The sequence below is a fragment of the Schistocerca americana genome, chromosome 2 (genome assembly GCF_021461395.2).
Source record: "Schistocerca americana isolate TAMUIC-IGC-003095 chromosome 2, iqSchAmer2.1, whole genome shotgun sequence".
In the NCBI taxonomy this organism is placed as follows: domain Eukaryota; kingdom Metazoa; phylum Arthropoda; class Insecta; order Orthoptera; family Acrididae; genus Schistocerca; species Schistocerca americana.
The window spans coordinates 250573236-250590410 of NC_060120.1; the positions used below are offsets into that span (position 1 = coordinate 250573236).

The following is a 17175-nucleotide window of genomic DNA, read 5'->3' on the forward strand; positions in this document are numbered from 1 at the left end:
TACCAAAGCAACTGATAAGACAGAAATCAAACCTTATTGTTGCCTTCAAACAGGGTAATATAAATTTAAAACACTTTTATCAGGTACATTACAAACTGACATGACATCCAATGAAATTACAACTTCGTGTAGAGACTGCTGGGATCATTCACAGCATAGCTTTGTAGTTATCGATAAAATGAACCAGTTGTATGAAGCTCGGAACTTGCAGGATGGTTTTAAAAGATGATGGCGTGTGTGTATATAGTGAAACAACAGGGTAGTTACGTCATTATACTCTATGGTATGGACAATTTCGCACCCACAGTCAGGTTGATGCGAAAATTCAGACGCTCAACGACAGTGTTAAACATCATAGTACTAGATTTGAAGCACTCAACAAAAGTATCAAGGAATTAAAGACTTATTCTAAAACCACTTTGACGTTAATCAACGAGTTAACTGCAAGGGTTGGTGTAACAAGAAAGAACACAAGCTAGTTAATTGCACAGGTAGATACAATTCAAAAAAGGCAAATGGAAGTGTACATAAGTTGTATATTATTCCAAAATTTGCTTAGTATGGAACAACATGTCGCCAAAACATTAACTCGTTGAAGCACATAAGTCAATCTGATAGAAGCTGCAATTGCTGGAGTTGCAATATTTGGAAACAGACCAATCACTCAAAAGAGCACAGGTAGTCCCAGTCTTCAAGAAGGGTCGTCGAGCAGATGCGCAAAACTATAGACCTATATCTCTGACGTAGATCTGTTGTAGAATTTCGGAACACATTTTTTGTTCGCGTATCATGTCGTTTCTGGAAACCCAGAATCTAATCTGTAGGAATCAACATGAATTCCGGAAACAGCGATCGTGTGAGACCCAACTTGCTTTATTTGTTCATGAGACCCAGAAAATATTACATACAGGCTCCCAGGTAGATGCGATTTTCCTTGACTTCCAGAAGGCGTTTGATACAGTTCCGCACTTTCGCCTGATAAACAAAATAAGAGCCTACGGAATATCAGACCAGCTGTGTGGCTGGATTGAAGAGTTTTTAGCAAACAGAACACAGCATGTTGTTCTCAATGGAGAGACGTCTACAGACGTTAAAGTAGCCTCTGGCGTGCCACAGGTGAGTGTTTTGGGACCATTGCTTTTCACAATATACAGGGTGATTCATAAAGAATACCACAACTTTAAAAATGCGTATTTAATGAAAGAAACATAATATAACCTTCTGTTATACATCATTACAAAGAGTATTTAAAAAGGTTTTTTTTCAATCAAAAACAAGTTCAGAGATGTTCAATATGGTCCCCTCCAGACACTCGAGCAATATCAACCCGATACTCCAACTCGTTCCACACTCTCTGTAGCATATCAGGCGTAACAGTTTGGATAGCTGCTGTTATTTCTCGTTTCAAATCATCAATGGTGGCTGGGAGAGGTAGCCGAAACACCATATCCTTAACATAGCCTCATAAGAAAAAATCGCAGGGGGTAAGATCAGGGCTTCTTGGAGGCCAGTGATGAAGTGCTCTGTCACGGGCTGCCTGGCGGCCGATCCATCGCCTCGGGTAGTTGACGTTCAGGTTTCATAACTAACCTTTTTCGTAGGACTCTCCATACAGTTGATTGTGGAATTTGCAACTCTCTGCTAGCTCTGCGAGTCGATTTTCCTGGGCTGCGAACAAATGCTTGCTGGATGCGTGCTACATTTTCATCACTCGTTCTCGGCCGTCCAGAACTTTTCCCTTTGCACAAACACCCATTCTCTGTAAACTGTTTATACCAACGTTTAATACACCACCTATCAGGAGGTTTAACACCATACTTCGTTCGAAATGCACGCTGAACAACTGTCGTCGATTCACTTCTGCCGTACTCAATAACACAAAAAGCTTTCTGTTGAGCGGTCGCCATCTTAGCATCAAGTGACGTTGACGCCTACTCAACAGCGCCTCAAGCGAACAAATGTACAACTAAATGAAACTTTATAGCTCCCTTAATTCGCCGAGAGATAGTGCTTATCTCTGCCTTTTGTCGTTGCAGAGTTTTAAATTCCTAAAGTTGTGGTATTCTTTTTGAATCACCCTGTATATATAAATGACCTAGTAGGTAGTGTCAGAAGTTCCATGCGGCTTTCGCGGATGACGCCGTAGTATACAGAGAAGTTGCAGCATTAGAAAATTGTAACGAAATGCAGGAAGATCTGCAGCGGATAGGCACTTGTTGCAGGGAGTGGGAACTGACCCTTAACATAGACAAATGTAATGCATTGCGAATACATAGAAAGAAGGATCCTTCATTGTATGATTATATGATAGCAGAACAAACACTGGTAGCAGTTACTTCTGTAAAATATCTGGGAGTATGCGTGCGGAAAGATTTGAAGTGGAATGATCATATAAAATTAATTGTTGGTAAGGCGGGTACCAGGTTGAAATTCATTGGGAGAAAATGTAGTCCATCAACAAAGGAGGTGGCTTACAAAACACTCGTTCGACCTATACTTGAGTATTGCTCATCAGTGTGGGATTCGTACCAGGTCTGGTTGACGGAGGAAATAGAGAAGATTCAAAGAAGAGCGGCGCATTTCGTCACAGGGTTATTTGGTAAGCGTGATAGCGTTACGGAGATGTTTAGCAAACTCAAGTGGCAGACTCTGCAAGAGAGGCGCTCTGCATCGCGGTGTAGCTTCCTGTCCAGGTTTCGAGAGGGTGCGTTTCTGGGTGAGGTATCGAATATATTGCTTCCCCCTACTTATATCTCCCGAGGAGGTCACAAATGTAAAATTAGAGAGATTCGAGCGCGCACGGACGCTTTCCGGCAGTCGTTCTTCCCGCGAACCATACGCGACTGGAACCGGAAAGGGAGGTAATGACAGTGGCATGTAAAGTGCCCTCCGCCACACACCGTTGGGTGGCTTGCGGAGTATAAATGTAGATGTAGATGTAGATGTATAAATTCTGATAGAGTTGTTTTCTAGACGGCTCTTCTCGAGGAGACATTGCCTGACACCCGAAGTTACACGATTTATCATCTTGTAATTCTTTTCTTTGGGGCGCTGCAAGGTTCAAGTGTACAAACATTGCCCCACAGCTATGCAAGCGCTTGAGCAGGCAATCACCCAGGAAGTGGCTGCCATTCCACTGGCAATTCCACAATGAACTATAGACAACTTCCGGGAAAGGCTTCTTCAGTGTGTCAACAGTGGAGGACGCTGCTTACCGGATATAATTTAAAAAACCAGCTAATGTAAAATTGCATACATTTGTTTTTCAGAAATAAAAGTATTTTCTCTGTATCTTCGTTTGCTTATTCGTAATAATACGGGAGATGTTCTTTCCGGACCCTATACAAAAATATTATAGAACCTGTGTTAGCAGACATACGTGACAGTGTCGTTATCAACATTTAGGGCAAAAAAAATTAACAACAGCCCCTCCCACAATTCATCTATTACAATGATCTCAACGAAATTGTTGAACAATTACGGCTGCTCACAGCGTTGTCTGCAGCTGAGAATACAGTACATTTGAATGAAATCATTTCTATAATTTCAGAGCTTACAGAAATACGTAGTACTGCATATTAATCGAGACAGATTTTCAAGAACTCCGTAAACCAGAGTACAAGACATCGCACATAGGCAGGTTATATTTCGAGATTTGGATGACTTATGGCAGGCAGATCTCGTAAATATGAGACAATATTCACAGGAGAATAAATCTTTCAAATATTGACGCACTCTCGCAATTTTCTTAGATTCTGCCTGTAAGAACAAAGATGGGAAAGGCTGTTGCACCCGTGTTTCTACAACTATTATAGATGAGAAACAACTGCCTCCCACACACTCTACAAATTTATCATGTTGGTGAGTTCTATAATAGATATTTCGATGTGGTAATGGAACGGTATGGAATACATCACATATCGACATTCTCTCAGGTGAAAGCATGTATTGTGGAGCATTTGATTGGAACAACAAAATGGTATGTATAGTTCTGTCTTAATCTTTGTAGTTCTTCCAAACGGACATCTGTCCACCCGCAAATTATTAACATGGGCAACTGTTCAATCCACAGTACAATAAAAACCAAACCAACTGATGTGCATGATAACAAGCTTCCAAATACCGTTTACAATCGCATCAAAACGATAGATCCACACAAAAAGGAATTTATGTTGGTAATCGTGCACATATTTCAGAACGCAAGACAGTGTTTGAGAAATCGTATCTCTCAAACTGCTCAAGAGAGATTCCAAGATGCAACGCAAAAGTGACAGAACTTACATCTTAAATGATAGCAGCAGGAGTGAAATTGCTGGTAGCTTTTACACAGAAGTGAGAGCCAGTGAACGACATGTCTTACTCATAGAACATGTCTTAAGGCGATGGCGGAAAAAAGATCTTGTTAAGAGGTTAGGATTCTCTTCACTGCATAACATTTCGGTGCACTACACTGCTTTGCAATATCGCAAGGTGCGGAAACCTCAAATACCGCAGCTGCATAACAGGCATGATAAAAAAAATGGCTCTGGGTACTATGGGACTTAACATCTGAGGTCATCAGTCCCCTAGAACTTAGAACTACTGAAACCTAACTAATCTAAGGACTCACTCACATCCATGCCCGAGGCAGGATTCGAACCTGCGACTGTAGCAGTCGCGCGGTTCCGGACTGAAGCGCCTAGAACCACTCGGCCACCACGGCCGGCACAGGCATGATAGGAAGCACGTCAGCCGAAGTAGTGGTATTTTCGATACCCTGCCAATGGAACTTCATATCCCCACATACAACTACTGTGGACCTGAAATTAAGTTTGAGAAACGTCTTGCAAGTGGCGGCAAGGGTATCAGTCTTTTATACGAGACCTGCAGATGTCACTGAATCAGATGTGCAGGAAATAAGTATCTCCCAGAACGTCATGCTGCAGATAGAACATCTGAGCCAAGGAAATATATTCAAGAAGGAATATCGGTATCGCTTAGCAAATCTCCTCGCTTTTTATAGATAAAGCTATGTGCGCAAAACTTAAATTGGGTGTAGGGTTAAATTTCAGTCGAGTTATGAATGCCGCTCATCACCTGCTGAAGAACAAGGATCAGAAGAAAGAGGGCAAGTTAGGGTGTTTAAAAAAAGTATTCAGTTATCACTGGCTGCAGCTAAAAGAACCTCAAAAGGAAAACTGATTAAAACTGCCGAGTACATCAGATGGAATCCTCCAGTTCTTAATTCCAGCCTTGACTGGCTTTCAGTGGTTGCTTCCCTAGCCGGAAGCGTGGCAGCTTTCACCAGAACAGTGAAAAGATGCGGTAAACACGCCGCAGCAGCTACATAAACGGAAAATAATTTGTGGTATCTGCGGATACTGGGAAAGGACTATATTTAAAACTGAACAGGAAAGGTTTTGGATTGTTCATTAAAAAACTAATAGCTATACTGACCAACAGACCACTTACAAATGTCGATCGGCTCAGATTCGTCAAAATGTTCACCATCGCAAAGCTCCATTGAGTGTTCGTGTCGACATTGAGGGAGGACCTGAAACTCTCTGGGCGTCGTATGTTAGAAGAACAATCCAAAATAGAGTTTATTACTGCGATTCGTTTGGTAATTTGCAGCTTTCAGAAGAATTAGACCGCTACTTTTCTAGTAACCATATAATGGTTTGGTGCGTAAGTTCATATGGTTTTTCCATAAGTTTAATAAACACATCATTTACATGTAACACAGACTTTAGTCATGAGTAATATATTATCCGTCACTATTTACAACAGTCTGCCAACGCTGGAGTAACTTTTTGATTAAGCGACTGTAGAACTCACGTGGTTTTGACGCGAAAAACTCCTCGGGCCAGGTTCGGAGCACATTTTCATCCAAAACGGGAAATTTTCTGATGGTTGTTCGTAAGAGAGAGGAAAATATATAAACCTGAGGGCGCAAGATCGGGGGCAAAAGTTGGGCGCGGAATGACTTCCCAACCCAGCTCCCGTGTAGCATTTTTTGCTAGTTTAGCAGAATGCGGGCGGACGTTGTGGAGTAGCATCACTCCGCGCAGCCTTCCTAGTCGTTGTTCTTGGACTGCGTCTGCAAGACGTCTCAGTTGCTAGTAATAAATGTCAGCAACGATGGTTACAACTCGGGAAAGCAATCTGTAGTACACCACACCGTCGCTGTTTCACCAGATGCGTAACATTACCTTTCGTCGATGTGTGTAAGTCATAGTATTGGGAGTTGCTGCTTTGTTTGGGCTCAACCATTCATTTCTTTTCTTTATGTTAGCATAAAGACACCATTTCTCGTCACCAGTAACGATACAGGATTGGAAAGGTCGCTGTTGGTCAAGTACCAAGTGATGACGAGCAAGCAGAGACGCACGTAGGGACATACATCCAATTCCTTATCCTTCCCCACTGAATGCAAATCTTTCACGATGATGGAATGATCACAGTCCATCATACACTACTGGCCATTAAAATTGCTACACCAAGAAGAAATGCAGATGATAAACGGGTATTCATTGGACAAATATATTATACTAGAACTGACATGTGATAACATTTCACGCAATTTGGGTGCATAGATCCTGAGAAATCAGTACCCAGAACAACCACCTCTGGCCGTAATAACGGCCTTGATACGCCTGGGCATTGAGTCAAACAGAGCTTGGATGGCGTGTACAGGTACAGCTGCTCATGCAGCTTCAACACGATACCACAGTTCACCAAGAGTAGTGACTGGCGTATTGTGACGAGCCAGTTGCTCGGCCACCATTGACCAGACCTTTTCAATTGGTGAGAGATCTAGAGAATGTGCTGGCCAGGACAGCAGTCGAACATTTTCTGTATCCAGAAAGGCCCGTACAGGACCTGCAACGTGCGGTCGTGCATTATCCTGCTTAAATGTAGGGTTTCGCAGGGATCGAATGAAGGGTAGAGCCACGGGTCGTAACACATCTGAAATGTAACGTCCACTGTTCAAAGTTCCGTCAATGCGAACAAGAGGTGACCGAGACGTGTAACCAATGGCACCCCATACCATCACGCCGGGTGATACCCCAGTATGACGATGACGAATACACGCTTCCAATGTGCGTTCACCGCGATGTCGCCAAACACGGATGCGACCATCATGATGGTGTAAACAGAACCTGGAGTCATCCGAAAAAATGACATTTTGCCATTCGTGCACTCAGGTTCGTCGTTGAGTACACCATCGCAGGCGCTCCTGTCTGTGATGCAGCGTTAATTGTAACCGCAGCCATGGTCTCCGAGCTGATAGTCCGTGCTGCTGCAAACGTCGTCGAACTGTTCGTGCAGATGGTTGTTGTCTTGCAAACGTCCCCATCTGTTGACTCAGGGATCGAGACGTGGCTGCACGATCCGTTACAGCCATGCGGATAAGATGCCTGTCATCTCGACTGCTAGTGATACGAGGCCGTTGGTTCCCAGCACGGCGTTCCGTATTACCCTCCTGAACCCACCGATTCCATATTCTGCTAACAGTCATAGGATCTCGACCAACGCGAGCAGCAATGTCGCGATACGATAAACCGCAATCACGATAGGCTACAATCAGACCTTTATCAAAGTCGGAAACGTGATGGTACCCATTTCTCCTCCTTATACGAGGCATCGCAACATCGTTTCACCAGGCAACGCCGGTCAACTGCTGTTTGTGTATGAGAAATCGGTTGGAAACGTTCCTCATGTCAGCACGTTGTAGGTGTCGCCACTGGCGCCAGGCTTGTGTGAATGCTCTGAAAAGCTAATCATTTTCATAACACAACATCTTCATCCTGTGGGTTAAATTTCGGGTCTGTTGCACGTCACCTTTGGAGTGTAGCAATTTTAATGGCCAGTAGTGTATCTACCAGTTCTCAAGTACACTTACATGATCATTGTGGATAAATTTATAAGCGATCTTCATCAAAACCCAAAGGTATTTCTGAACATGGAATGTCAAAACGGTCGTCCTTAAGACGACAAAACTATTTTCTTAGTGTGCTCTGTCCAATGGCATTATCCCCATACAAGGCACATATACCTCTAGTTGCTGCCGTCAACCCTACACTGAACTCAAACAGAAATGTTCTGATTTGTCCACTTGGCACTCCATTTTCTAGCGTTCACAGCTCCATTCCCTATCTCCAAATGACAAAATGTCAATATGTAAACTCAAATAGCAACAGTGAACTACAAATAAAAAATGCAAGTTGATAAATAAATCCATATCAACCGGAACCTGCAATACAAAAACGCTACGAATTTATCCACCAAACTAATATTCAATAATTTTCAACACTACCAAAAGTTCAAGACGACATCATTGGACACCTATGTCTCATGTTTAACCTGACATCTACAAGGAAGGTATAAAAATGGCAATCACTACTTCTTCAGCTGATCGTTGGTATTAACAGTAAGCGTGATTTACTTCCCTCCAATCGAACTAGGCAAAGTGGAGTAGTGCTCTGGTAGTTTAGAAGCGTACAACAAAATTTCTAATATCACCGCATCAAACTTCAACTACATTGGTTGTCAGCGTACTTTACAGAAGTAGCCTAAATTACCTACTTCTGCCAATTAATACATAATTTCGCTGATTACACATCTCTGAAGGCTCTCTTTCACTATTGGATTTATGGAATGACGTATGAGAGAAGCCTGTACTATGTTATTTCCTGATAGTAATTTTTGTGCTACAGTAATACTCACCTTCTTTTTGGAAATGCTGTCTCCAATGGCATTTTGGATGTGTTCGAGTTCTGATTCACTAATTCTAGGATGATCCGCCGGATTATCATACACAAGCCACCACCAACTGATAAACCATAATATTCCAATCGTACCAGTGACATAAAACACAGCCTGCCAGTTGAGAAAGTGTATGATCAAGCCACAGAGAGGGAACGTCAGTGCAGCACCCACAGAGCTACCTGCAAAATTTAGGAAACAGGTAGTAAGACAACTCATCAGCGAATGACACGAACACTGGCAAGCAACACTGTAATATTCTTGCCAAATGAAAATCTATCTTATAATCTCAGCGTTGTTTTTCTTCCCACTGAGAATGAAACCGAAAATGTTAAATTTTCAAAAATGAGCATAAGGCAACCATTTACATCCTCTAATAGCCATTACTGTAGACTAATGTTAAGCTCATGCAATTATTCACAGTTTATATAAGAGCAGACACTAAAATACTCTAGATGTTTGTTTCTTTTTTTAGGAAATGCATAATTACAGATGTAGCAAATGTCCGTTGCCTCAAGAAAAGGAAACTAGTAAGCTTTGTCTCGTGATGAAATCAACTGGACATTTATTTGAATTGCTATAGAAAAACTGTGGAAAACGCATCTGCATAGTTGCGCTTTTACATGTAAACAACTATCTCCAACTATGACTGCCATCTCTTAACAGCTTTTGCCTCATCAGTTGGTCCATGTGCATCAGTCACATCATACAGTGATTGGGTAAGGGCAAGCTTCAACGGTTGTTATATGACAGTATTGCAAGGTTATTGGCAGACCATTTAAGAAGAATCCTCTGGGATTATATGAGCCACCAACCGTGTTTTTAATGACCAGGATTGTGAGAAATGTACAAACCTCTACGAAAGGAAAATTTCAACTTCAGAACGGGTAACAAAATTTATTTTATTGTATAGAAGCTGAATTGAAGCTATAGATTTGTTGTAAGTGTTCTGGACAAGAGCAATGCATTATATGTAAACGAAACCACATACGTTTAGGGATCAAGAGTATACGAGGAATAAGAATAGATTTCCTTCAACTATTGGCGCTATTTAGATTAATATGCAATCTGAAGTAAAAACTTCAAAGAGCTAAAATCGCTGTAGCACAGCATTTATTTCGATTACCAGTTTCAGTAAACTATGTTGCCATCTTCGGTTATGTAAAGCATAACATGGAAATTCTAATCACATTGGGATCAAATATAATGAGGTGTGATACATTTTTAATATAATGTGTACATAGACCACATACCTCATGGAATACACTTCAGTGACTCTCAACCATGTGCACATTATACCATGCCATATCATTAAAAAAAAGACTTTGAAGAACATGAAACAGAGTAAAATGAATATGCTTTACAACTAAAGTTTTAAGACCAGAAGATGACAGCATGGTCTGTTGAAACCAGTTGTCTTAAAAAAAGAAATATTTTATGCGATCCTGCCTGTTGAATGGTTTCCTGATCTTTGTAAAATACTGGCACCTAACCAATTCCGCCAACAATTCCAAAGGCGGCGGAATTGGATACAGATCGACATTTGGTTAAGCGTTAGTGGTAGACACAGTCACCACAAATTCCAAGGGATCTATTTGGCTTTCTAACTATGGGCATGGGCGTTGCCAACTGGCTACAGAATATTATCCCCACACTTTGAAAACTACCTTGTTCCGCTTTAACCTGACTGCACGTAACGAAAGGCACTGGACGTCCGTTACAAAATTTGGCGCCGCTGACTGCTTCAAGGATAGGTAGGCTTGTACACTCTACAGTAGTGTCAAACAATTGCTTATATTCCGCGTGTAACGTATCGCATTCGAAACGAGATTCACTTGATATTCAATTCGGAAAGCGAAAAGTGTCTAAGCGGAAATATTAGTTGTCCTCTAAGAGTTGACTACTAGCAGAGTTATTGACGAGTTACACTTTTATTCTTAACTTGGACTTTGGACTTTGATCTGACCCTGCAGCGAGATCGACTGGCAATAGCAAGAGGACATTGTGAAAAGTAATGCCTCCGAATTTCTTATGTGAAAACTCTTAAAGCTTTTTAAATAAAGTAAGCATTATAAACATTCTACATCCTTATTCTTCATATATGTATATTTATTTCTCAACATAGTCACACTGGAAGTGAACACAACGAGCGCCGTACACCATTACTGCGCAATGTTTGTTGATAGAACCATAATCACACCTGATTCCACCTCCAGTGCCTGTTTCCTCTTACACCCTTTGGCGGCGTGCAGTGTAGTGCGCTGAATCCTGCAGGTATAATTTTACTGACGATTATCAATTTTACTTCAGTTCCAAAGTCTATGATTTCAATATGGCTTTAAATATTATCTTCTTACGAAGTATTTTATTTGGTGAGAGGTTTTTGCTCGTAAATCTATTGGTCAGTTACTATATGTATTTGTTCGAATTACCTGATGAAGACACCAATAGCCGGTGTCGAAACCACGTTAAAGTACGCTACTGGCCATTAAAATTGCTACACCAAGAAGAAATGCAGATGATAAACGGGTATTCATTGGACAAATATATTATACTAGAACTGACATGTGTTTACATTTTCACGCAATTTGGGTGCATAGATCCTGAGAAATCAGTACCCAGAACAACCACCTCTGGCCGTAATAACGGCCATGATACGCCTGGGCGTTGCGTCAAACAAAGCTGGATGCCGTGTGCAGGTACAGCTGCCATGCAGCTTCAACACGATACCACAGTTCATCAAGAGTAGTGACTGGCGTATTGTTACGAGCCAGTTTCTCGGCCACCATTGACCAGACACTTTCAGTTGGTGAGAGATCTGGCCAATGTGCTGGCCAGGACAGCAGTCGATCATTTTCTGTATCCAGAAAGGCCCGTACAGGACCTGCAACGTGCGGTCGTGCATTATCCTGCTTAAATGTAGGGTTTCGCAGGGATCGAATGAAGAGTAGAGCCACGGGTCGTAACACATCCGAAATGTAACGTCCACTGTTCAAAGTGCCGTCAATGTGAACAAGAGGTGACCGAGACGTGTAACCAGTGACACCCCATACCATCACGCCGGGTGATACGCCAGTTTGGCGATAACGAATACACGCTTCCAATGTGCGTTAACCGCGATGTCGCCAAACATGGATGCGACCATCATGATGCTGTAAACAGAACCTGCGTTCATCCGAAAAAATGACGTTTTGCCATTCGTGCACCCAGGTTCTTCGTTGAGTACACCATCGCAGGCGCTCCTGTCTGTGATGCAGCGTCAAGGGTAACCGCAGCCATGGTCTCCGAGCTAATAGTCCATGCTTCCTTAAACGTCGTCGAACTGTTCGTGCAGATGGTTGTCGTCTTGCAAACGTCCCCACCTGTTGACTCAGGGATCGAGACGTGGCTGCACGATCCGTTACAGCCATGCGGATAAGACGCCTGCCATCTCGACTGCTAGTGATACGAGGCCGTTGGGATCCAGCACGGCGTTCCGTATTACCCTCCTGAACCCACCGACTCCATATTCTGCTAATAGTCATAGGATCTCGACCAACGCGAGCAGCAATGTCGCGATACGCTAAACCGCAATCGCGATAGGCTACAATCCGACCTTTACCAAGGTCCGAAACGTCATGGTACGCACTTCTCCTCCTTACACGAGGCATCACAACAACTTTTCACCAGGCAACGCCGGTCGACTGCTGTTTGTGTATGAGAAATCGGTTGGAAACGTTCTTCCTGTCAGCACGTTGTAGGTGTCGCCACCGGCGCCAAGCTTGTGTGAATGCTCTGAAAAGCTAATCATTTGCATATCATAGCATCTTCTTCCTGTCGGTTAAATTTCGCGACTGTAGCACGTCATCTTCGTGGTGTAGCAGTTTTAATGGCCAGTAGTATAAAATCTCGTTGCAACTAGCTGGCTGTACAAATCATTTTCTTATATGGTCGCTGTCTCATAGCCATGTTTAAAATTGTAAGAACCACACCTCTGCCTGCAACGCTTCATCCCTATCAAAGTGAGGTCATCGAAGGTGTTCTTTAAGTTTTTCAAATGGGGGTGATCGATTGCAGTGAACTGAAGGTGTGGGATTGCTGCAGATGTCACAGTGTTCGTGTGTGGCATTGTCATGCTGAAGGAGAAGGTGCTCAATGTGTGGACGAATACTTCCTATTCGAAACTCGGTTATCATCTACTGTTTCTGTTGCTGTTTCTGCTGTGGGCTACAGATAGGTGCGGAAACTGTCGTCGTAGGAAAGCATCACAGGAGCAGAAATGATTATCGACCATGTTAACACAGTAAACAGATGCTTTACTTAATTTGTATTTCTGTTCTGTACGAAGCCTCATTACAAATGATGCAACAAGAAACAGTCCAGCTCAAACAGTAGCAACAACGATATGTTGGAGCTGCAGATAGATGGTGTCTGCATGGTGCACCGTAACGAAGTGACTCGGAGCACTAGCGGGCTGAGCGACTGCCACTGGCCATTCTTTATCATGGTGGCAGAGGGCGCTCGTGGTCCAAAGCCTCTGGAGGTGTGACTCAGTGGGCGTACCCCATTGACTCCGCCAGATCCCTCACGACCACCAAAGGTGTTGGAAGAAAACTTGCAATTCCGTAGGCAACTGTCATACGCTGATAGGGTGGTATTGCAGTAAGGACAAAATGACATAAACGGACCTCCCAAAGCTCGTCTGCCTCATCAAGGCAAGCGAATTGCGGAAGGGGAGACGAGAAAGCTGCAGCTGCCATCTGTTGTCGTTTTTATAGCAGTCGTAACAGCAATTTCTACTGTTGCTGGCAGAATTCGCAATAGTTTTCTTCATGTCTCTGTTGCTGTAGTTGTTGTTGCTGTTCCAGCTCAGATTGCTGCTGCCAGAAGTCTTGGAACTCGGGTCCATCCTTCATTGAGAAAGTTCGCATCACCACGTTTCTGTCCTGCTCTACGTAGAGAGAACACGGTTTATGGTCACTTGCACTAGCGGCAACAATCAGGTGCTTCCCGAGGTCGATGATATTAGTAGGTCCACATCATTCCTGGCGCATTTTATGGCTTTTTAATTGGTTGAATTGGCCTTCACCCCATCCCACTCCACCTCTCCTCCTCCTTTTCGGTCAACTGTGTGACTGGGAAAACCTGGTGTTGTCTATGACATCACTAAAGACGGTGGCAAGAAAATGGTGGAACATGACGTTACTATAGCAGATAGTTGGTGGCGCTGCAGTCACTTATCCCCTCCCGGTCCTACTAGCTATCCGACATACGTGGAGTGGAAGCCTTTCGAAGTACCTGTAGCTACATTTCTCTACTTCTTCTTTATTCTCTTTATTGTGTGATGGGAAACACCTGTGGCTGCTGCAACTTTCTCTAGCACACTTTTTGATGGAATTTTTAATCCCTCCTCTGCCACGTCAAACATTAATTTTAAGACACTGGACACAATCTGCCATGCTTGATGTGAAGCACTTTTCCTGCGCATCAGGTGTATGTAGACAGCGATGCCATGTTGTGTAGAACAGAGATGATAGCAATTAGAATGCTCGAAGTACACAGATCCGCCGGTGACATACCATAGACAATTGAATCGGCCACCGGTAACAGCTCAGGAGGTGACACGAAACTGGGGTGACAGCGCCTTCAGAATGAAGGGATGGATTCACCCAGTGGTAGGGACCATGTAAGGGGTTCATTTATTTTTTTTTTTTGGTCATCAGTACACTGACTGGTTTGATGCGGCCCGTGACGAATTCCTTTCCTGTGCTAACCTCTTCATCTCAGAGTAGCACTTGCAACCTACGTCCTCAATTATTTGCTTGACGTATTCCAATCTCTGTCTTCCTCTATAGTTTTTGCCCTCTACAGCTCCCTCTAGTACCATGGAAGTCATTCCCTCATGTCTTAGCAGATGTCCTATCATCCTGTCCTTTCCCTTTATCAGTGTTTTCCACATATTCCTTTCCTCTTCGATTCTGCATAGAACCTCCTCATTCCTTACCTTATCAGTCCACCTAATTTTCAACATTCGTCTATAGCACCGCATCTCAAATGCTTCGATTCTGTTCCGGTTTTCCCACAGTCCATGTTTCACTACCATACCATTAGGGGTTCATTACTATTCGCCAGCGCACTGGAGCAGATGTTAATTTCGATGGATTGGTCACGCGCTGCCTGCGATATGGAATATCTATGCTACAATAGAATCGCAGGTGAGAGCAGTGTTGGCAGTAAGTCGAGTTTAGTAGCTAGCAGAGAGTAGTCGTGTTTTGTAGCCCGCACAGAGCACATGAGTTATGGAGCTCGGACAGGGAGGTGCAGCGGTTGACTTGTGTTGGGCCGGTCGTGCAGAACGATGGTGGTGACTGAGCGATGTGGTATAAGGTAATAAAAAAATAATAATAAAATAAAATAAAAATATTGTTGTTCTTTGTTGCCGTACGCTATGTTAATTGCCACAACTGATTTAACCACAATTGTAATGTTAAAGTTCCATGTAATTCCTTGCAGAAATGTTCCAATAATAACTTTTGTTCTGAAGAAAACTTTTGCCAGTCATTTATCTGAGTTGAAAGATTTTAAGAATTTTTCCTGTACATACTTATGTTGATTAAGTATAAGAAAATCAGTTGTTTTCCTACAAATGAAAATCTAGTGGCCAGCATTGCACTGGGTTGTGCCAAAAATTTCTTATAGGACCAGATACATAGATAGCGTTATCCGGTGATATCATTGTGAGGTAAGAATATTTTAGTTTATTCAGGATGATGACGCAGCGCTGCTGACGTCAAAACTTATTAATCTCGAGATGCAGTCAGCCTATAATGGAAGGTCACATTAAAACTTGAAATTTTATCATTGGAAAGAAATTTTTCTATTGGGAATTTAAACGAGATTTTTCTGTTGGGAGGTTACACTTAATGTGAATATTATAATTATTTTTCTGTTGGGAGGTTACAACCAGAATTCGTTTCTGCGTAGAGACAATGTTAACTCGCGCGACCTCTAAGGACCAATTTCATTGGGTTCATTTTCCTGTAAGTTCCAGTGATGGCGAGGTTTCCAGCTCTATAGCAGTGTGATGGTAACCAAGACAGCAGACAGTTCATTACTGGATGTGTCATGAAATAAAACTGTGAGGAACGAGCAGAAAAACTTGGGAAGTGTTGCGTAATACATCAGCTTCACATCGTTGATGGGTGGCTCACGCTCTGAACATATGCTGTAAAAATACAAACTTATTTGACTAACATAACAACCATAGAAAATCAACTACAATCACTGATTACTTGTGAGATTCTACACACTTTACGCTAAAGAACTTGCTCAGTTTCTAGCAACAGCTTTTCGTAGGTAGCTGGAGCAGCGAAAGAGACCAAACAGTTTCAGAAAAAAAGCGTAGTCCATTCCCGTTTTTAGGAAAGGTCGCCGGGCAGACGCACTTGATTATAGGCCTATACAGCGTTTTATACTCAATAATTATTCACTTTTGGAGAACGAAAATTTCCTCTACAAAAGTCAAAATTAAGCTCACTTTGTTCGTCCAAGAGACCCAGAGAGTTGTACACAACGGCGAGAAGGTTGGTGATATGTTCCTTGATTTCTCTGAATATTCTATTCAGTACCAGTTCCACGATGTTTGGTAAACAAAATATGAGCTTATCGAGCATAGAAACTATATTATTATGATCATCACTATTGTTATTATTGTTGTTTTCTACTTTCAGGACCTTCTTTCAAACAGAAATCAATACGTTGTTCTCAATGCGATGGAATCTACAGACGTCGAGGTTACTTCTGGAGTACTCCGAGGGAGTGTTGTATGGTCGTTTCTGTTTACAGTACATAGAAATCATCTTGTGGATAACATCGGTTCCTTCGATTGCGGATGATGTCAATAGGAAGGTTGCATGGCACTAAAGCAGAGTTAGTGAACACAGTTTTCCGAAATTCCATCGCCAAAGAAGAGGAAGTAAGTATCCCTGAATTCGAATCAAGAAGAACTGCCAACATGAGTAGCTCAGAAGTAGATATCCTGGCGTAGCGAAACAGCTTAAATCACTTAAAAAAGAAAAGGTCTCCGTTCCAGATTGTATTCCAGTCAGGTTCCTTTCAGTGTATGCTGATGCAATAGCTCCATACTTAGCAATCATATACAACCGCTCCATCGTCGAAGGTCCATACCTAAAGACTGGAAAGTTGGCCAAGTCGCACCAATATCCAAGAAAGGAAACAGGAGTACTCTGCTGAATTACAGACCCATATCGCTAACCTCGATTTGCAGTAGGACTTTTGAATATATAATGATTTCGAACATTGTGGGTTACCTCGAAAACGATTTATTGACAAAGAGCCAACACGGATTCACAAAATAAAGTTCTTGTGAAACGTTAACTGTTCTTTATTCTCACGAAATAATGAGAGCTATCGACAGGGGAATTGATT

The 17175-nt window shown here is 42.5% G+C and overlaps 1 protein-coding gene across 1 annotated transcript in view; it reads right to left on the reverse strand.

Moving 5' to 3' along the window:
• The window catches only part of LOC124596168 (sialin-like), a 146549-nt gene that overhangs the window by 59463 nt on the left and 69911 nt on the right, over positions 1–17175 (reverse strand). Inside the window, exon 5 of the mRNA XM_047135206.1 lies at positions 8710–8930. Within this exon, the coding sequence (XP_046991162.1) occupies positions 8710–8930 (221 nt within the window). The remainder of the gene's footprint in view (positions 1–8709; positions 8931–17175) is intronic.